The following is a 21,412-nucleotide window of genomic DNA, read 5'->3' as shown; positions in this document are numbered from 1 at the left end:
GTTTATAAATTCTCCCCTATCCAGCAAAAGAAATGCTTTGACTGCTCAGTAAATTCCAGGTTTTCCTTACCTCTGAACTTTCACCATGCTAATATATTTATGCAACAGACATATAGGGAGAAAAGAGCCACTGAATTTAAGTGTGCCAAAAGGCTTTTTCTCTGGCATGACATGCTTCAGCAAAAAGCAGAGGCTGTCAGCTTGCTTCATTTCACAGAGAAAAATATAGGTTTATTCAAGCTAATAATTTTTAGAAGATTGTTAGCGTTCTTATAGGAAGAATTTTGGATTACAAATTAAAGGCAGGCTTACAGCTCCATTTTCCTAAAATGAGAATATTAATATTATTGTTTCGAAGTTTATGTACCTCTAAATAACTCCTAGGAATTCTGAGTTATACTATTTTGACATTTTACTCTGTATGTTGCAACAGCTATAAAGAACTGATGCTTCCTCAAATTGGGGGTAGGTGTCACAGACTCCTCTGAACTAATAAAAGCTAAGCACACACACAATTTTGTATCATTTTTGAGAGTTTGTAGACCCCATGAAAGCCATCCAGGTAAAGAAATCTTGTTGTTGCTGTTGTTGTTTTTCCTTTTAAATAAGGGAGAACCTGGGATGCTAGAAGGCCCACTTAATAAAACCTGGGCTACATTATATCCTAGGGAAGATTTTCTGAAGTTACGAATTTCTATCAGTAAAAAACCTTGACAATCCCAAGGTACCTGGGACATAAAATTATCCTAACATGAAGTGGAGAGGAGGAAAAGAGGGAAGGAGGATAAAGAGACATGGGCGGGGTGGGGGCGGGGCACATTGGGAGGAAATACTATTTACTAAGCACAAACTATTTGCTAGGTGCTACGCTATACTACCACACATACTATTTATTAAACATTTCTAAGTATATAAGGATGGCATTATCACCTTTATTTTAAAAAGGAGGAAACTAGAGCTCAGAGAACTTCAGTACCTTGTTTAAAGTCATACATAATAGTAGATCTGGCTTTAAACCAAATCTACTGACTCCACAGGCCCTGTTCTTTCCTCATTTGTGTTCAGATTATTAAGCCTAAACAGAGCCAATTATACTCTGCTCAGATGACATTGTTATTTATCCTGGGTTTCTTTCAAGAATTTTGTTAAAGCCACATAGATGGAAAGTATGCAGTAATGTTACTGTTTGAGTTATTGAACATTAAGCCTTCCTTTGTCAAACAATGATAATCTAATTTGACTACAAGGAAACTTAATAGTGATAGACTTTTGAACACCGGAAAACTTAATTAGAGGACTCAGAGGAGGGGAAACTTAATTTAGGAGTAGACTTAAAAAAAAAAAAAAAGGATATTTTTTGGGGAAAAAAAAAAAAAAAAAAACACCCCAAAACCGCTATGTTGTCTGTTTCATATGAAAGTTTCCTGGAGAAAGGACATATATTGGTTTAGTGTGAATCACCCTATTCTGAATTCCACAGTTCATGGGAATAGTCCACATGAGGTCACGCTGGTTAACCACGATAGCATGCCTTCCAATTTACAGTATTAGGGTAGAGGCTGCTTTAAAAGCTTATTAAGTAGTCTCATTTTAAAAGCAACAACCCCTGAATAAAGTTGAAGTGAATAAAAAAAAAAAAAAAAAAAAAAAAAAACCTACCGTAAACTAGGGTCTGAACTGCCTAAATTAAGTAACGCGATATTGAGCAGTGTCCCAGGGACATCTTTTGGTCGAATCTTGGTGTGCTGGGGGATGGAGTCGGGCTGCGACAGCTCCCAGCGCGTCCGGATGTGGATGATAGACTGGACAATGGCATCACACTCCTGGTGCATGAAGGTGAGTGGGGTGCCCTGGTTTGCAATGGTTAAGGTGAACTGGTTCTCATCCACTAGGCAGATCTCTTCAATTTCCGAAGCATAATAGATATCATTTAGAAAGACTGACTGCCCCAGGACTTTTGTTCGCTCTGCTGAGGTTACTTGAACAGCAGTAGAACCAACCTGAATGGTGAGAGAAGGGGAGGAAAGAATTAAATTCCATTATGTTGAATTTTAAGAGGCCCCCCCAAATCAACCAACTAACCAACCAACCAAAATACTATGTTTGCCATTTAAGGAAGAGTTACCGGCATTACATATTCAAAGGGGTTCAATAATTATTGTGATAAATGCTCTCAAAAGAGATTGAAAACATCGGGAAAAAGTTAATTGTTTTTAAAACAGGTCAAGAATCCTATAGACAATTACTGATTTTATCCTAGAGGTCATGTTCCTCACTCTGCAAAACGCATGTAATAACCAGAAGAATTCTCTCTAGAAAATTTCCACTTTCCACGCATCCCTACCATTTGACTGACATAGAGCAAACTGCCCCCTCTATAACACTCTCCTGCCTCCAGCCCAACCTAGAATATAATTAAGTGTACACCTCTCATATCGTCCACAGGACCTCCATGAAGATGGAAAGCTCAGTTTTCCTCCATCTGGACTTACTTTACATTTCATAAACTACGACGGGGACACCTAGGAAGGTCAGCATGCAGTCTGTTTAGTCAAGAAAGGCAGTGAATCATTTACCTAACACAGCGACACTTACTTTAATGGAAACCTTGGTGTCTTTGTGAGCTAGCTTGAGAGCATTGTGGAATACCTTCAGGTCCTCTTCTAAAGCCAAGGTGGCGGCGGGGAGTTTCTGCTGTTCATGCTCTATGTGCTCGGCCAGTTTCCCAGGACAGTCTATGAAAATGAGCCTTTTGCTGCCTTTGAGGCCAGTCAGCAGCCGCTCGTGATATTTGGTGTACTCCCTGACCCAGGAGTTACAGTTATAGATGTAGACTGCAGAGACATTGTCATAAGCAAATCCGGGAAAAACGACGAACCACTTGGAGAGAAAGTCCGTTTTAAAGCGATTGCTAGGCCCCGTATGGGTAAGGTCCACTACAATTTCATATGGCTTTGCATAATATGGCTTTAAAGTCAGCAAGACGTGGTATATTAGCAAATCACCGTTGATTTGACCAGTTTTGAACCTAAGGAAGATGACAAAAAAGGACACAGTTTGTTGAACAGAGTTCTGACTAAATATACAGATGCTACTATTTTATTATTATACTTTATTTTCTGATTAGTTTTCTAGAGAAAACTAACAATAATACTAAACAATTCTACAAAGTCTGGGTCCATTTTTTAAACTAGCTGTTCTTTAGACACTGAGAAGCAAGGCTGAAGTAAAATGGAAGAAACAAATCTCCAAAAACTTTGAGCGACACCAGTAACAACAAACTTGTCCCCCACAGCCAATCAAGGAGGAAGGCATTGGACATTAGTTGGTTGCCTCCAGGCCCACCAAATTTCCCAGGTGAACAGTTTGGGTGGAAATGACTCACCTGGAGCCCTAAAGAGAAATGAACAGCTTTAGTGAATTCATTTATCCCACCTCGACCAGAGAGAATGGTGTAGTAGTGATCACATGATTCAAATCAGGACAACCAGGGCCAAAGGGGCCCAATTCAGAGACTGTAGCTTAAACTGTTAGAAATTGAGACCTTTTCTTTCCTGATGTTTATAAACAAGGGAACTCAGAGCCATCCTGGGAGTTGTTAGCTTGTATCTTGAGTATGAGGGAAAACCCTGCCTAATAAGTGAAGCGATGGAGGAGAGAAATGAAGAAAGAAACTGCGGCCCTGTCCATTGTACTTGAGTTCTAGATAAAGCCTCTCCTGGGACCAAATTTATCCCTGGACTGTTCAGTTGTGAGCGCCAATAAATTCTATTTCTTGATTAAGCCATGTTAGGCCATATGCTGCTTACACTAAAAAGAATGCTAATCAATGTAAGCAGTCGAGGTAAGGACCGTCAGAAGGCCCTGAAGAACACAGTACTAGAATTTCAAACCAAGACAACCTCTATGAATTTTGGCCCAATGTTCTATACCTGATGTGGTACTACTACAACGAACGCTAAGACAAATTATCCTCACCTCAGAGTTTTTAATATTGTTGAGAGGAAATAAGATAAAAATACGACAAGTTAAATGATTTTGAAATAAAACTACTTCAAGATCAAAGAAAAGATATGAGGTAGTATATAATTACCTATCAAAGGAACTGCAGGGGAAAATATAATTAAGTTCAGAAGAGAGAGAGAGATCAACACAAACCGGACAATCAGTGAAAGCTACTTAGAAGAACATAGTGGCTGAAGTGGGCAGGAGGAATTTCAAACTCAACGTGAGGAGGCGGTGGCAGGCCTCTTGGAGAGAGAGCTAAAGAGGAAAAGAAATAGGTACTAGATGTGTTGAGGCAACAGTCAGCTAGTTTAGCTGGAATGGAGGATTCATGTAGAGAAGTTTTAAGAGATAAAGCTGGGAAAATACCCAATAGGTAATTTGTGAAGGGACTAAAACTGTTCAACTAGGGGGCTCAGGTTTTCTTCCAGGAGCTTGGGATTCCTGAGAGGATGTTCTGTGTAGCACCAGTTTTAGCTGTGGTTCTTGATTAAAAAATGCAGTTTCTGGGTCCTAGCCCAGACCTACCAGTACATATAAATCTATGCGGTGGGGCCTGGCAGTTTTCATCATTACACAACCTTCTTATCTGATATTCACGTTCACCAATATTTCCGCATCACTGATATAGGTATTCAAGAGTTACTCAACTTTATTTTCTTTTAAAGAAAGGGTGATATGATCAAAGGAAGTGATATATACAAGACATATAAAGGAGTTGGGGCCAGTAAAAAAGATCTTGTAGTCTAGGTGTGGCCTAACAGGGATCTGAGATACAGTCATGAGCCACTTAAAGACATAGGGATACGTTCTGAGAAATGTGTTGTTAGGTGATTTCATCGTGCAAACATAAAACCTACCACTGTAACTGTATGTGCTACTTTTACGTGACTGGTTGTGCAGTAGGTTTGTTTACACTAGCATCACCACAAACATGTGAGTAATGTGTCGTGCTATGATGTTACCACAGCTACTCGGCGATAAGAATTTTTCAAGTCCATTGTATACTCTTGGGGGACCACAGTTGTACATGCCATCTGTCACTGAACCGAAATGTCGTCATGTGGCGCAAGACTGTACTATGGTGATAGCAAAAATAGGTGCCCGTCAAAAAGAAACCAATCTAAGAATATGAAGAAAGATCAACATGATCCAAGGTCTGATCAGAGTTGTAAGGAAGGTCTTGAATTAAAAGGATTTGCTGTGTACCAAGCCTCTGAGATCACGATGAATGTTACTATCATGAACAAAAACAGAGATCATGAGGGGCAGCCACTTTTTGAAAGAAAAATGTCCATTTTAATACAATGTCCATTTTAATACAATGAATATGAGGTGATGATAGGACATTCAAGGGGAGAGTGAGTGTGTGTGCGTGTGTATACACTAAACCACACAAAAGCACTTTCTGTCCATCTACAGTTACGACATATTTTCTCAAATCTTTGCAGCTCCACAACTTGAGGTGGATTACGTATATCGCTCTTTCTATTATCTGACCAATACTCCAGGTCTCCAAACTCATGTTATCAAATCAGTCTGTGGGATACAAATAAAATTTTTAGAGATTTTAATGCTGCAGGGAAAATGCCATTTCATCTTCTTTTCAATGACACTAACTTATCAATCAAAAGCATACAGCAAACATACATAATGAGCATAAGGTCAGAAGGCATTAAATGGAAAACCCTCCCCGCCCTGGAGGCGGGGATTTGTTCTACAAAGCCTCCTGTCATGCCAGTGGCCAGCTAAGCACATTGGATTTTTTCTTTTTTTTTCCCTGTGACAAGTGCTGTAGTTGCAGCAGAAAGGAAATGTGTCATCTGTGGTTTGGTTTGAAAAGTGGAAAGCTAGCTGTACATATCCTTTTTTACTGCAGATTTACTTTAAGGTTCATATTCTCCAAGTCTCTCCTGCTTTAAATTACTTGGAAGCTGTGCCTCAGGACAAGAAAAGTGGCTCATTAAAATCAGGTTATAATCAGATTTTGACCAAGCATTTTGTAAGGTAGGTAATATATATGGCTTTTCTTCTGCCTTTTCACTTATAACTTTGTACAGATTAGTGTTTGAGGAAGTGCTTCAAAGAGTACCTAAATCTTACTAACAAAAGTAGAATAGAAGCGTAAGTGATGGAAAATGTCTGCTGTTTTTTTACTGTCCTGTGAAGTAAAAAGAAATTCTATTTAAGTTAGAAATGGAAAGATTTACCATCAACATAGAGTTTTAAATTAGGATTAGAAACGATCTGCGTTTAGACTCCACAGTGAACTGGAAAGTTTTGTTAAAAGAAAGTTTAAAAAAGAAATTTTTTATTACTGGTGCTTAGGCATTATAAATTTTATTGAAAATGACCAGAGATAAAGAAAACTTTGGATAACATAACCTGGCCTCCATGGCATAAATTAAGGATTAGAGATAGTCCTCTATTCTCAGGCATTTTGCTAAGCGCTTGTTTATTTGGGGATGGCAGTACATCTGGCTGAAGACAATTAACAGCAGGCCTATTATCTATCCCATGGTAAGCAGTGTTAAAACGAATACTATGATGCATCCTACATTGTTAGTGAACTAATGTGACAATGACAAGAATGACCCATTTTAAATCATTTTAGCATCTATGCAGAAGGCTAGTCTAGGATAAAAGGGTGGAAATTACTTGATAACCCAATTTAAAGTATTTCTCTTTGTGAAAGAATCATAAAGTAGCCAAAGATTCGTCATTCAACTTAGAAATTGAAGCTTAGCACTGTTATATAGAAGTCAGTGCACAATATCTTTCACTGTCTATTAAAGGTCACAATCCAAAAAGCAATCGTAATTCTAGGACACATAATAAAGGTTTTCTTCTTCCCTACTATTAATAGGAAATACTATTTCAGAGGTTAGCTTCCAGTTATTAGCATTGTCTCTTATATGCTACTTTTGTTTGTATAATAACATATGCCACTGGTTATTCTCATTTTCTGTATATCAGTAGTATACAAATATTATCCAATGACACAAAACAACTATTTCTTATAAAACCTTGAAACTCATAGAAGCGTGATTAGCAGTGGCACCTGTGTTGCTTGGAGTGGACTAGAAATGCCGAATCTCAGGTCCCCCCTAGACCTATGGAATCAGAATATGCATTCAAAAGTAAAACGACTCCCATACGCATTCAAGTCTGAGAAGAACTTCTATAAAATAGGAGAATAATCTAGTTTTTTCTTCGAAATCCCTCAAATGAATGTTAACAATAAAATCTCTTATGAAAGTAGCTCAGACAAACTGGCATATTATTATAAAAGAGACAGCTCAATCACGGTAATAAACCTTTCTGGTTTACCAGTACCTAGACAGATATGCCAGCTCCTTGACGTCTTCAATCATAAGGTGGATGACAAGAATTAGGAACAGACTGTCCCCTTTTTGTACTGGCTCCCAGGAAACTCAGAGCCAAAACTGAAATTCAACTTTTTCATTTATATGTTGAGAATCTTACCATCTGCCTTGACTTCCCACTTCAGTCTAAATCCCCATGATCCTGATGCTATATTTCTTTCTATTTCATTGTATAATTTATTTTTAAATATTATGTCAAATTCATAGGAATATTCATAGGAAAAATGCTAGGCATAAATGATAATAAAAAGTCAATTTTTGTTGAACTTTTGAGATTATTCAGAATTCTGCCTCTTTTTCTTCGTAATACCAGATTTTTAGGTTGAGAAAAACTGGCACATCTTCGGCCTTTGCTTTCAGACAGCCACAATGAGTCAAGTGATACACAGGTGAAGAGAGAACCACCACCACAAACTTGCTTTCACAAATACTGGGAATATATTTCTAAGTACCAGTTTTATTCTAAGCTTCAAGATAAACATCCAAGAAGACAAAAGAATACCTTGAATTCCTTTTTTTTTTTCATTACTACCACACTTCCCCTTTCCTGAAGCCACCCAAAAGCCGCTTGCATATTATTTTCATAAAATGCTCAAGGCCACATTTCTCCTTTACTATAAAGGTTGGTGACACATTTGTTAGAAGGTGGGGAATTTCTGCAAAAAAGGTCCTTAAATGGTGGTGGGGAGAGCAATCCAAAAAGTCAAAGCAGAAGTATCTGACTCAAAGCTGAAGTCTAGCATGCTTAAAGGGAGAAAACTCTATAAAGCCGTGGTAGCCAGTTTATCATGGTTAATAATTATTTGTAATGCTAACTTCTAAGCACTTAAAAGAATAATAGAAATTGTTTTTTGTTTGTTTGTTTTTGGTTTTATTTGAGATTGTTTCTTTATACATAGTTTAATAGAAAAAGAAATCTGTTGAGAAGGAATTCAAACATGATAGCAAATATTAGGCCTAAGCTTGCAGCTTACTTGTAACAACATATCAGTTGTCTATCTTGTAAATACAATTACCAAAACCAGGAAACATTATTCTTTCACAAATTAACAAATTATATTTTTATCTCAACAGATTACCTGTATACTCCTGGACATGGAACACATGGGACATTACCTGCATCTTGCCTTTCTGATGACAATAATTTTTTCTTGGTCTCCTGGAACAAAAGCAAACTATACCCATCTGTGGGCTAACAATACTACTGTCTGGGATTCAGAGATTCAAAATAAGACAGGCAGAAACCAACATGAAAACATTAACACGAACCCTACAATTCCTAAAGTAGATAAAAAAAGTAATTCTACAAACATGACTGAAATAGCAACACCACCGCGCATCGAATCTTTAACTCCTAAATCTGACTTGGAGCGTCACACACCTTCTGTTGTTAGGAACGTTTCTCCAACATTACAGAACATTGAAAACACAAGCAAAAGTCACAGTGAAATCTTCAAAAAAGACGTTTGTGAGGAAAACAACAACAAAATGGCTATGCTTGTTTGCTTAGTTATAATTGCAGTGCTTTTTCTTATCTGTACCCTTCTATTTCTATCAACTGTGATTCTGGCAAACAAAGTCTCATCTCTCAGACGATCAAAACAAGCGGGCAAGCGTCAGCCTAGAAGCAATGGCGATTTTCTGGCAAGCAGTGGTCTATGGACTGCTGAATCAGACACTTGGAAAAGAGCAAAACAGCTCACAGGGCCCAACCTAATGATGCAATCTACTGGAACGCTCACAGCTACAAGGGAAAGAAAAGATGAAGAAGGAACTGAAAAACTCACTCACTAACAAGATGCTTTAGTGGAGAAAAATGCAAACAGCAATGAGAAAGTTTACGGAGTAGAAACAAAGTTAGATATTTAATGCCAACATGTTGGTCTGATGGTCTAAAATTTGACTTAGCAGGCCTTGCAATTTAGAATCAAGCAGGTGAGGGGGGGAGAAGTATGCCTGCTTACTTAATTACTTAAACTGTGCACTTTTGTTCTGACACTGAGTATTTTAAAAAGCAAATAATAAAACAACCAAGAATTTGGGTACGTTTTTAAAGATAAGTTGAAGGGACTAACAGAGGTAGAAAGGGACAGTTAAATAAATATTTCCTGTTCAGCAATAGTAGTTAGATGATCTCTGTCTGAATATAATTAAACTTTGAAGAGTTTTAGTGTGTCCTTAGAGGCAAGTACACATTTCAACATTTAATAGAAGTCAAATTCCTAATGCATAGAGTTGAACTGTATAGTTTAATGGTACCTTCTTTGCTGAATGTGACAGAATCAATACCAGCTCATGTATCAACACAGCTAATTTTATGCTAGATGTTTTCATCTTTACATATGGCACACATATGAAAATGTTTTTCTACTATAAATATTTAATTAAAACTTTTAATTTTATAAAGACTCATTAGAATAAAACTGACTATATATATTTGCATTCACTTTATTATCTGAGAAGAACACACTGTAAAGATCAATAACAGAGCACAACTGAAACAGATGAGATTTATCGCCACAACAGAAGGTGCTAGTATAAATGTAAAGCATTATCTTACTGTTTAAGTCTAACATACCTCTATTCTATAAATACTGCTCATTGGATTATGTATGGCAAATATCCAAAGGTTGATTAATTGAACTTCAAGGATGACAAGTGGCCTAATAAACGACGAATCCTATTTTGTTTTTTTTTTTTCACTACCATGTGAACAAAGGAAAGATGTGTGTGTGTGTGTGTGTGTGTGTTTGTTCTAATTTGGAAAACAGGATTACTTCAGGTAAACGTTTAAGAAATTGGGTTCAAGTAAAATAATGACTTACATTTAAGTCAAGGCTTCCATTTTCAATTAAATATATTATAAAAGTTGGATTGAGAGATTTTCCGACTATCTACTGAAACTGACACAGGGCACCCTAATTAAACACTAACCCACATTTTAAAAATCACATTTATAATTGAGCATTTATTTTGGGCAATAAGCTAGACATTTAAGACAAGATTTTATATATTTTTTTCCAAGTGTGATCACAATCTTGTGCTCCCTTTTAGGTTAGTGATTCTCATTCTGGCCTCTGTACCGTGTTTCCCTGAAAATAAGACCTAGCCGGACCATCAGCTCTAATGCGTCTTTTGGAGCAAAAATTAATGTAAGACCCGGTCTGATATTATATTGTATTGTATTATATAAGACCCAGTCTTATATTATATTATATTAAAATAAGACTGGGTCTTATATTAATTTTTGCTCCAAAAGACGCATTAGAGCTGATGGTCCGGCTAGGTCTTATTTTCAGGGAAACACGGTATTTGAATCACCTGAAGAGTTTTTAAAACTCACCAATGCCTAACTCCCACCCTCCCCTCCTTCTGATTCAATTGCAATGAGGTAAGCTCCAGGCACTGGTAATTTCTGCATAATTCCCTAGGTGATACTGCTCTTGGCATTAAATTCACTTTTTACAAGTTCCATGGCTCCTAAGATCTAGGCTACATCTTAAAATGAGAAGACAAAATAAAGCATCCATTTTATTATCAATTTGTTACCATTTGTCAAAAATAATTCATTCCCTAAACAATAAATCTTAACTATATTATTCCAGATAAAGCTAAATGTCAACAAAGTAAAAGGAAAGCAAGAGAATACTCATGACAAGCATGGTGACAGCAGGTTCTCTTTTGAGGAGTAGGACCAGATGGAAATGAAACTGGGAAGAGCTCCCATTTCGTACAAATTAAAAATTTGAGATTGTGTATTAAAATACATAGTGATAACACAAAGCACTCCTTGAATCAAGTGTCATATATAAATACTTGGAGGAAATTAAAACAATTCAGTGTCTTTTTACAAATAAGTTAACTAGGCAACTACTTTCATATTCAACATACAGGTCAAACATTGTCTCACAACGTAGAAAGCTCTACTGCAGGATTATTTACAATTCATCATTCACTACCTTGGCTATTAAACATGCACCCTCTGAAGGACACCATCCAATGATAGCTCATGAACAAACAGAAGTGGTTCCTTTCCAAACCTGACAACGTTTGACAATAATACGTTATGTTCTGAGTTCAAATTTTAAAAGTTATTTTTGAACAAAGACACTTTTGTTTTCTACTCCTGGGTATTGCAGTCCACAGGCTAATTTAGGGCTTTTAAAATAGTCAATCAAAAGTTTATAGCATTTTGATTACATTCTGCTTTAAAAAAAATGATTATTTTTGTACTAAGTTATAAGAACCTTGCAGTTAAGAACTGAGTCTTAATATTCGGTGTTCCTCTGCAGTGACCAAGGGAAAGCAGGGCATGGTTTACTACTTACTGTTTTCTACTATTTCTACTATAACACGTGTTATGCGAGGCACTTCACATTTATTTAATCCCATAATAAATTTACACATTGGGAATTATGATCTCATTCTTCAGGTGAAGAAAGAGGCTAGAAGGTGACTTTCCCAAAGAAATTTTTATCAGATGGACTCAAACTCTTTTTAAAAAGCTTTGCTTAGTTCACTTATTTAAAGAATGATTCCCAATTTATTTTTCTGCTGACCTACTTTGTTGGTCATCAAAGAGTTGTGGACTTGAACTAAAAAATCATTCATTAAAGCATTTGGTCAAAAAAATTTAATTACACTTTTACCTGGGCTCTTCCTAAATTATACATGAGGAAATAACACTCACATTTACGACTACCTACTGCATGTGAGACATTTGTATGTTATGTTATCTTATTTAATCTTCACAACTCAGTGTGCGAAATATTCCTCCAGAGGAGGAAATGGTGAATCAGAAGAGCAGCTACTTGCCTAAAGTCATACCAGTGAACAGAACACATCATTCACTTCCCACGAAAAGAAATCTCACTATGGGTAATAACCCAACGGGCCGTTTTTCCTATGTTCTAAGGAGAACATACGACTTGCGCTCCAGTGCTCTAGTCTGAATATTTAATTTACATAATCACATTTCTAGAGAGTCTCAAGTGTCTACTTATAAAAATTCATTAAAAGCACTCAAATCATATAGTATCTAGTCCCAACTTGTGTTTCAAAATAAGTTCTGTTAAAAGGAGTACATTTCTTAGTCATTTTGTGGCTTACTGCACTTCCGGAACCAACTATTGATAAACTTCCTCCTTTTCTAGAGGAACCATTTCAGTTTGCCAGAGGACCACATTTAATCTCAACTGAACCACCCCTTTTGCTTCCTTAGCCAAATCACCAAAATGTCCAGTTAGAACAAGAATTTAGCATCCTGCAAAAGAAGTTAACAACGGAGGTAAGAAAATTTTCACACAGGCAATCTGGTTTGATCTTTGCTTTACATAAAATTTATTTTTAAAACGAAAATGTCTATGATTTAAACTCTGATAGCCTAAAGATGTCTATAACAGGTCGTGCTGCACGGAATTAAACATTATTCAGTGTTGAGCTTGCCTTGGACAAAAAAATTTCACTTAGGTTTGTATGATATATAATTTCTGCTAGTTTTGTTCATCTTAGTTCTGTAATTAAAAGAAACAAACTATAGCCATGGCAGTAAAGTTAAGGGTTAGAAATAAAACTAGAATCCATGGGATATGACTGAACTTACAACCCAACCCCAAAACACCAACTGTTAAAAACTCTGATTTGCTTTCTATAAAATTTTCCTGTACATAACATAATCCATAGATTTAAATTAGTTTTATTTTTAAATTCCCTTTAGTGTCCATAGTAAGAATGGTCACCTTCACCTTCACTTAATTTAAAAAGAAACCAAAGGAGATTAGATGAGGTACTCAGTTATCATTATTATAATGACTTGTTTTTTATACAAGTAGAATTTTATATTTAAGTAATAATGACATGAAAATATTATCACTCATTTTTAAAGTTCACCAAAACTGTTATAAAATGTATGTATATGTAATCATATCATCTACATACTTATGTCATATATTACCTGCGCCTTTAGTGAACAGTGTAAAATAGATACAGGAAAAAACAACCACAGAATAAACAATAGAAAATTGCTAATATGCATAAAAGATGCCTGTTCTGTAAGCAAACTGGGTAATTACAAAGTAAATATTCTCCAGAACAAAAACTGCAAATAGTTACATAGACTTGCAATATTATGAAATAATAAATTCATAATGGGTGATATCCTATATCAATATTTCATAAATACTTAATGACTTTTCCTTATAGAACTCCACTTTGGATTTCTTCTAAGTAACTATTACAGAAGTTAGAAAATAAAGACTTTAATCTCTTTTTTAGACAAGACTTGTCTATATATTTTTAAAGGGTCAGCCCCAAATTTAGAGTTTAATAATACTTGTGTTTTTCAACTAATTTCTATATAGTTCTACTTAGGAGAAAATTATGAATTCTGAATAAGTTTGAATTTGTTAAATATAAATCTGATGCCTTTAAATGTCCAATCTTTAAAAATCACGTCAAATATGACAGTTTATAGGCTAACCACTCAAAACTCCCATAACTGTTTTCATGGTATCACAAGACTAAAATGGTTTTCTACTAGCCCTTTATATAAGACTACCTCTAAAAGTTACTTATATATCTGTTCCCAGAGAGTTCGTATCTCCTTTCTTCACAAAGCATTTTTATTTTATAATTTTACTGTAAAAGACAGTGCGGCATACATAGTGACAAGGTATATGTAGTAGGAAAGGGCTCTGGTATAAGATTGATATGGTTTCTGTATTAGTGCTACTGTTTCGAGCTGTGACACTTGGGCAAATGACCCAGCTCCTCTGTTGTCTCAGTTTCTTTATCCGTAAGGTGAAGACAGCACCACATGGCTCAGTAAAATAGGACAGTGCCCAGCATTTGGTGGGTACTCAGTAAATGGTAGATATTATTATTGATAACAGGTGGTCATCAAATACTTCCTATCAGAGTTCAAGGTTAATTTCCCTTTCTGCTCTTCCTCAATACAGAATTGCTGTTTTCTTCCTTTTATGGTTTGATAACCACCAGTTGGAGATACACTACTACTAAATTTTAATCTATTATATCTGTATTGTAACTTATATCAAAGTACTAAAATTCACCTATTATTTTTGGTACTGCTACCCACAATTGCCTTTTTGTCTAGGATATGCTCTCCAAATCTCCTTGATTCCTTTTAAAAGACAATGATATTTCTTACCATTTTTAATTTAACTGCATTCATTTTAAATGCTGGGCCTTTTACGTAGGTATGCATTATATCAATGAGAACATGTCGAATATATGAGGACTCCTGCTTTATTGCAACCGCCTTTAAGATGCTTAGTTAAAACAGCTTATGTTTTTCTTCTTCTTTTAATAATTTTTGAAATTTTCAGGAAAAGCAAAGGACAAAATCACAGATTTAAACCTCAAAGTGCCAACCTGAAATAATGAACAAAATACTGTCATACAAAGGTAGACAAATTTGGAATTAGTGTAAGCAGCAGACTAAGGGATTTCTAGAAAATAATGCTACATAGAACGTGCATAGGTTCTTCAGAGTAATTAGCAGGGATGATTCTGGGTAGAGCGGGGTGGGGGCAAAAAAAAGAAAGACAATCTTAAGGCTATGTGGAGCAGACAGGAGAGTCTCAAATGAAAGATGGGTGAGTTTGAGAAGATGGGTGGTTCAAATCCTCCAACTGGGAAGACAGCTGGCTCCTCTTCTGGCTCCCTGCATCACAAATACAGGTCAGGGACAGAGCAGCATTCTGTGGCTGCTTCTTTCATTACTTCAATCTTTTCTCACAACTTCTGATTTTACCCACTTTATTCTTCTACCCTAAATTCTTGCTAATTACGTAACACCACTTTTTCTTCTGCTTTTCATTAACTTTTTTTTAATAGCACTCAAATTAATTGACCTCCCCTTTTCCCCATATATTTGCTACTTGCTATCAGTTTTGTCTTATTTTGTGTGTGTGTGTTTTTGTATTTCTTCGCATTCCCTTTTCACTTCATATTATCTGACATTTTCTCTTCTTGAATCCCCTGCTCTTTATGGTTCTTGCTACTGTCTATGCCTGCAAAAAACAATGCTGGTACTTCACGTACACACGGTTTATATATTTTAAAAATGCTGATGTTAAATAACTTTCTGCACCGGTCCTAACACTGACCTCACTGTCTCTGAGCTAGAAAACGTCCGTTTCTTCACTATTATACTCTCTATTTATTCTTTTTAAAAACCCTGCCCCCTCTTTTCTGGACTATTCTGGATTGCTATAGAGTTCTAACACAGATTCAAGCATTCTGATGCAGTAGACCCTAAGAGGGTACACAACTAATTGAGAAGTGGGAAAAGGGGTAGGATAGATAAAAAATAAATGTGGTTTTAATACTACCATAAAGCTTAAATAGTAAGTGAAAAATCTCACATACTGAAGGCCCTATGACCTTCCTACTGACAAAAAAGGCTATGAACCTATCAAAATTGATCTTATAAACTAAACTGGACTTATAGTTAAGTTCCTGCTTGGGTTTTTTCTTCCGAAACGCCTTTTTTTTAGCTCATTGAAAAGAGGAACCATGTGGTTTTCTTTTTTTCTTTTTCTTTTTTTAAAATTTAAGCAAAGTCACAAAAGAGGGAACATTTTTGGGTGAAGACAAGTCATGGGCTATATTTTCTGTTGCTTTGGGTGGCATTTTTAAAAAACTAAAGTGAAACTCCAGTGATGAGGCCTTTCCTTGGGACGTGGGGTAGGAATCTTTAAGAATAGCAGGTGGGAACTGCATGGATAACAACCATCTAGAGATGATTCAAATACCCATATTTATGCCAAAGTTTCCTTTTTTTCTCCCTACTAAGCCTTTTGAAAAATTGATAAAATGCAGAATTTAATAACTTAAAGTATTAATAAACAGTGAAAAGGTGACATGGAAAGGAACCACAAAACCTAAAACAGGTTAAATGTTTACTGGGCTCCCAACATATATGGCACTTTGCCTTAAAAGAATCAACATATAAAAACATGAGGCAGTTCAGGGTAGCAGGAAGACCAGAGATGCTTTGAAACTAGGTGATCCTGGATACAAATTCTGTATCCAGTCTGTCACTAACAGTGATATAACCTCGGGCAAGTTACTTAATGCATTTGGATGTGTTTCTCTGTCTCTAAATCAAGGATTTATTTCTTGAAAGATGAAAAGATTTCCATTTTCCTTACAGAATCATTTAGAGGTTACATGAAAGAAAGTATGTAAAACATCTGGGATAGTACAGCACATAGTATGTTTTAGGTAAGTATTTTTCTTTATTTCTTTCTGGCTTCTTCAAGGTTCTTTATACTCTTGAGGGAGTGAGGATGAAGAGAGAATGTGAAAAGCAATTAAAAAATAAACACAATTATTTAAGAGAATAGAAGTGTGAGGCCATACAGGAAGAATTATCTAAGGAACCACAGAGGTAACAAGAGCTAGGGGGACTCAGGGAACGGCTGATCTCTTTGGGCTGTGGTCAGTCATAAAGAACTGGCTTTCTGAAGGGGAATTTAAGCTGAGGTCTGACAGATGAGGACAGGTTCGGAATGGCAGTCAGAAGGCGGGGAAGGGCTGGGTTGGAAAAAAAAGAACACAGTCTAGGTGGCTAAAAACCAGCATAATTAAAAGTATCTGTTTAGGGAAAAAAGTGTGTGTTTAGAAAGTACTTAAGATGGGGAAGAGGTACATTTGACTGAATGAGAAGTTTTAGTCAAGAGGTCTGAGTCAGAAAGCACAGCATAGAGAATACAGTCAATAATCTTGCAACAACTATGTATAGTGTCAGGGGGACCAGTGCATAAGTTACACAAATGTCTAACCACTATGCTGTACACCTGAAGCTAATGTAAAATAATATTGAATGTCAAGTGTAACTGAAAAAACAAAAAAAGAAAGAGATATGAGTCAGTATTGGTAAACTCAAGCCAGAAGGAAGAAAAGTCGGTTCAACATTTTTACCCTCACAGCAACGGGGAACCCTCAAGCAAGGGAGAAACAACCTGATCATATGTGCTTTTCAGATTAAGTCATCAGTAGTGTGCTTGAGAGTTAAAGGAGAAATATTTTTAAATTTAGACTTGAAGTACTAGAGAGAAAATAAAGAAACTGTACCAAAAAAAATCCACGTCTTTTTTCCTACTAAAATCGGGTAATTTATCATCACTGTGTACCAAGTGGTAGAAGAGTAAGCAATGAAAACTACTCAAATTTGCTGAACAGCTATTTCTTTGCAAAAGTTGAGGGAGCGCCTTTTCTCCTTTTATTGTACTTTGCACAGAACATCAAATCTCTCTCAGACCGGCCTGTGAATCACAGAAAAACTAGCTTCTAATCATGTACACCAGGATCTAACATCCTGAGATTTTCCTTTCCCTAATGTTAACAAAGAACTGAACGGTTACCATTGTGTTTAATAATGTGCAAAACAAGCAGATGCACGCAGAGCTGAAAAGTGTCTTTAGTATAACTCTTCACTTTAGAGACAGGCAACTGAGAACTGGAGCCATTGAAGTGACTCGTTCTCACGGTTAGATAGGAAGTTAGGTGGGGAAGCAGAGCTGGAACTGAACTCTAAGTTTTAGCATCTACTGTATCCCACAGAAAGTCCTGCCTGCCAAACTTATACTTGCCTTCTTTGCCCATGCCTATATGTTGTTCCCCTGGCTGGAATATTTTATTTGCTTAATTCATTCTTACAGACCTTTCAAGACTCAGTTCAAGTTTTACTTCTCTGAGAAACATTCCCCACAGCCCTTCCAGGCTAGATTAGTTCCTCTGTGTATTTCCTGCACTCCTTTATGAGAAAATTCATCAAATTATTATTTGTTAGTTTGTTTTTACCACTGGAATCTTTTTTTTTTTTGTAATCTCCTAAACCTAGAACAGGTCCTGACTCAAAGATGATGTTTACCAACAAATGAATAAAAGTAGCAGCAGAACTGCATGACCAACCTGATAGGACTGACTCGTCCAAATTCAAAGATCACTTGAGGATTTTAGCAGAGGACCTTGAGTTGAATTGAATCCTTTAAAAATACAAGATCCTAACACACAGTGCTAAACACTAATGATAATGCAAAGATTACTGGTACAGTGCAAAAGAAGTGTACAAAGGTAGCACCATTAAAAATAGACAGACGGGGTGAGGAGTTAGTTTTGAGATGCAGACAAATTGTTTTAAATATGTTGAATTTGCTGACAGTGGGATATATACATCGAATGTCCACCAAGAAGTCATACAAATGGAACTATTAGGTTGGTACAAAAGGAACTGCGGTTTAAAAGGTTAAAAATAATTGCAAAAACCGCAATTCCCTTTGCACCAATGCAAGAGAATCAAGGAGATTTGGGCTGGATGTACAGGTTTGGGAGTTATGGCATAAAGGTGAGAGCTGAAGTCTTACAGGTTCCCATCGAAGAAAAGCAGATAAGATGAGGACTGAATATCAACTACCCACAGTCAGGAGGCAAAAAACCGCATACAAACAGGAGCTAGCAAGATTAACATGAAAGGAAGATTCTTACAAAGAGGTCCTTGAAAAGCAGTAACGGAATAGTCAGTAGCATCAAATGTAGTCAAGAGGGAGGAAAACAAAAAAGAGAGAGACGAAAGAAAAGACTTGGATAAAATAACAGATGGTTACTGGTGTCCTTCAAGGCAGCAGAATCAATAAATATACTTCAAATTGTAAAGGGAGAAAAAGCAGAGAGCAGGTGGAAATACTCATGTACTTGAGAAGTATGCCTGAAATAAAGGACTGTAACGTGATGAAACTAGAGAGGTAGCAAGGCCAAGTACAGATCTTATGAAAGAATTAAGAAAAATCACTGCCTCTGAGGTCCAAATGTTGCATGATAAGTTAGAGTATATTCAAAATTTGTTTACAGTAGCCTATATAGGATATCAAGTCTAAATTAGGAATAATAAATACTAATCAAGTATCTACCTGCTTTATACCACACACTAAATGATACCTAATTGTCTTTCTTTCTTTTATTATAAAACCACTGGTAAAGAGGAAACATTCTGAAATGGATCCCAAGTATTTCATCTTAATTTTATTTTGTGGACACATGAACAATACAGTTTTCTCAGAGACAGAAGCAATTACAACAGAGAAGCAGCCACAATCTACTTTGTTTAGATCACCAATGCCACATGTCTCGGCTAATTCTCTAAACACAACAGGGAATCCTTTGGGTCAACCAACACAATTCAACAACATTTCTTCTAGACAATCAATACCAACTGCCAAAGTTGCTACTGGACAACTAACACTAGCTGTCCATGCCTCTTCTGGAAAACCAGCAGGACACACTTCTGCTGGACAACCACTTGCCTATACCACCACCAGACAACCAATACCAACGGCCAACTCTTCCTCCGAAAGAACAGCACTACCTAAGTTCACCTCTGCCAGACAAATACCAACATCTGCCCATACTTCCTCCAGACAATTGCCACCACTTGTCTATACTTCTTCTCAACAACTATCATCTGTCCACACCTCTTCCAAAACACCAATACCACCAACTGTTCCAAATCTATCCATACAACCAACACCAGCTGTCGAAAGATCACCTAGGATGACACCAGGATTCAACCTAGAAACTCCCAAAACAACCCCACATAAAACCAAGTCTGATTCAATAGCTGCCATATTAGTTGGTCTAACTCTGAGTTTTATGTTGGTAGCTATAATCACTATTGTCCTATGCAAATGCTTGAGAAAACCAGTTTTAAATGATCAAAATTGGGCAGGTCGGTCTCCATTTGCTGATGGTGAAACCCCTGACATATGTCTGGATAACATTAGAGAAAATGAAATACCCACCAAACGTACGTCAATTATTTCACTTATGGCCTGGAAATCAAACAAAAGCACACTTTTAGCAGATGACTTAGAAGTTAAGTTGTTTGAATCAAGTGAAAACATTGAAGATTCCAACAACCCCAAAACAGAAAAAATAAAAGATCAAGTAAATGGTACATCAGAGGAGAGTGTTGGTGGATCAACAATCGGCACTGCTGTTTCTTCTTCAGATGATGCAGACCTGCCTCCACCACCTCCTCCCCTTCTTGATTTGGAAGGACAGGAGAGTAACTCATCTGAACAGCCCACAATGACAATTGTATCTCCTCTTCCAAATGATTCCATCAATCTCCCACCATCTCTGGACGGTCTCAATCAAGTCTGTCAAGATCATAATTCTGAGTTCAGACAGTCATTTCCACTTCCCCCTGACTCACTAAATTTGCCCGTGCCACCAGGAGATTTTATGGAAGCCCTGGAAAATTCCAACAATGAGATCCAATGTCAGGAATTCTCTGTTCTTCCTAACGCTGATCAAGATCTCAATGAATCCCTGCCACCCCCACCTGCAGAAATGTTATAAATATTACAACTTGCTTTTTAGCTGATTTTCCATCCTTCTTAAAGAACTCCATTATTTTGTTTTTCTTCATGTGATGAAATATATTAAATGGCAGCTGGTAGCCAATTTTGATTTTTATTCAGGAACTACCTGAAAGGTGCTCAAAGCCCATGTGTATACGCGGAACTTAGTTTTTAAAAAATATATAACAGTGATCTACTTACTGGCTATAGTACCTAACTTTAATGTATAGCACATTTTACCTATGTGGATGGTATATGTCAATAACTTAACCATTTTGGAAATAATCTATGTATACTTAATATTACCCAATAGATTTTTTTTCCCTGAAAAGCTGTGTATTAAGTTACCTTGAATAAATAAAAATTCATTTTTCCATTTCAGAGTTTGAGGTAGATGAAATGAGAAATTAAATTTTTTTTCATTTTTAATTTCTAAACAAAACTCCAAGTTTTAAATTAATACCTCAAGTACTAAATAAATATTCTAAGTTCATGGGGATGAGTGATTAAAATGAATGTTTGAGAATTGAGAAATTTCCTTTTAGTTCTCATTGGAAATAGTAAAACAAACATATTAAAACATCAAATTGGGGGTTGGGTTGGGGACATTTACTCTGAAAAAAAAAAAAAAAA

The 21,412-nt window shown here is 36.4% G+C and overlaps 3 protein-coding genes across 15 annotated transcripts in view; 2 read left to right on the top strand and 1 right to left on the bottom strand.

Annotated features, from left to right (window-relative positions):
• NF1 (neurofibromin 1) overlaps nt 1-21,412 on the bottom strand; it is a 209,195-nt gene that overhangs the window by 36,132 nt on the left and 151,651 nt on the right. For all 12 annotated transcript variants that reach the window (XM_019750679.3, XM_019750681.3, XM_019750685.3 and 9 more), the window contains 2 exons: nt 2,596-3,028; nt 1,660-2,000 (listed from right to left, as the gene is read on the bottom strand). In XM_019750679.3, the coding sequence (XP_019606238.2) occupies nt 1,660-2,000; nt 2,596-3,028 (774 nt within the window). The remainder of the gene's footprint in view (nt 1-1,659; nt 2,001-2,595; nt 3,029-21,412) is intronic.
• On the top strand, nt 5,793-10,074 carry EVI2A (ecotropic viral integration site 2A). 2 transcript variants are annotated; one of them, XM_019750694.3, is made up of 3 exons: nt 5,793-6,012; nt 7,705-8,013; nt 8,466-10,074. In XM_019750694.3, exon 3 carries the CDS (start codon nt 8,487-8,489, stop codon nt 9,183-9,185), a length of 699 nt encoding a protein of 232 aa, XP_019606253.3. In that variant the 5' UTR covers nt 5,793-6,012; nt 7,705-8,013; nt 8,466-8,486; the 3' UTR covers nt 9,186-10,074. The 2 variants fall into 2 exon arrangements, with proteins under 2 accessions (XP_019606253.3, XP_019606252.3); XM_019750693.3 differs by lacking the exon at nt 7,705-8,013 and having other exon boundaries at nt 5,794-6,012.
• On the top strand, nt 12,533-21,160 carry EVI2B (ecotropic viral integration site 2B). The gene is made up of 3 exons (XM_019750690.2): nt 12,533-12,678; nt 16,570-16,640; nt 19,398-21,160. The coding sequence occupies exon 3, from the start codon at nt 19,413-19,415 to the stop codon at nt 20,775-20,777; it is 1,365 nt and encodes a 454-aa protein (XP_019606249.2). The 5' UTR covers nt 12,533-12,678; nt 16,570-16,640; nt 19,398-19,412; the 3' UTR covers nt 20,778-21,160.

This window comes from Rhinolophus sinicus, chromosome 12, assembly GCF_057876585.1.
Source record: "Rhinolophus sinicus isolate RSI-liver-muscle chromosome 12, RSI-T2T, whole genome shotgun sequence".
NCBI lineage: Eukaryota > Metazoa > Chordata > Mammalia > Chiroptera > Rhinolophidae > Rhinolophus > Rhinolophus sinicus.
Note: the sequence above shows the minus strand (reverse complement) of the source record. Positions and strands in the feature narration are given on the sequence as shown.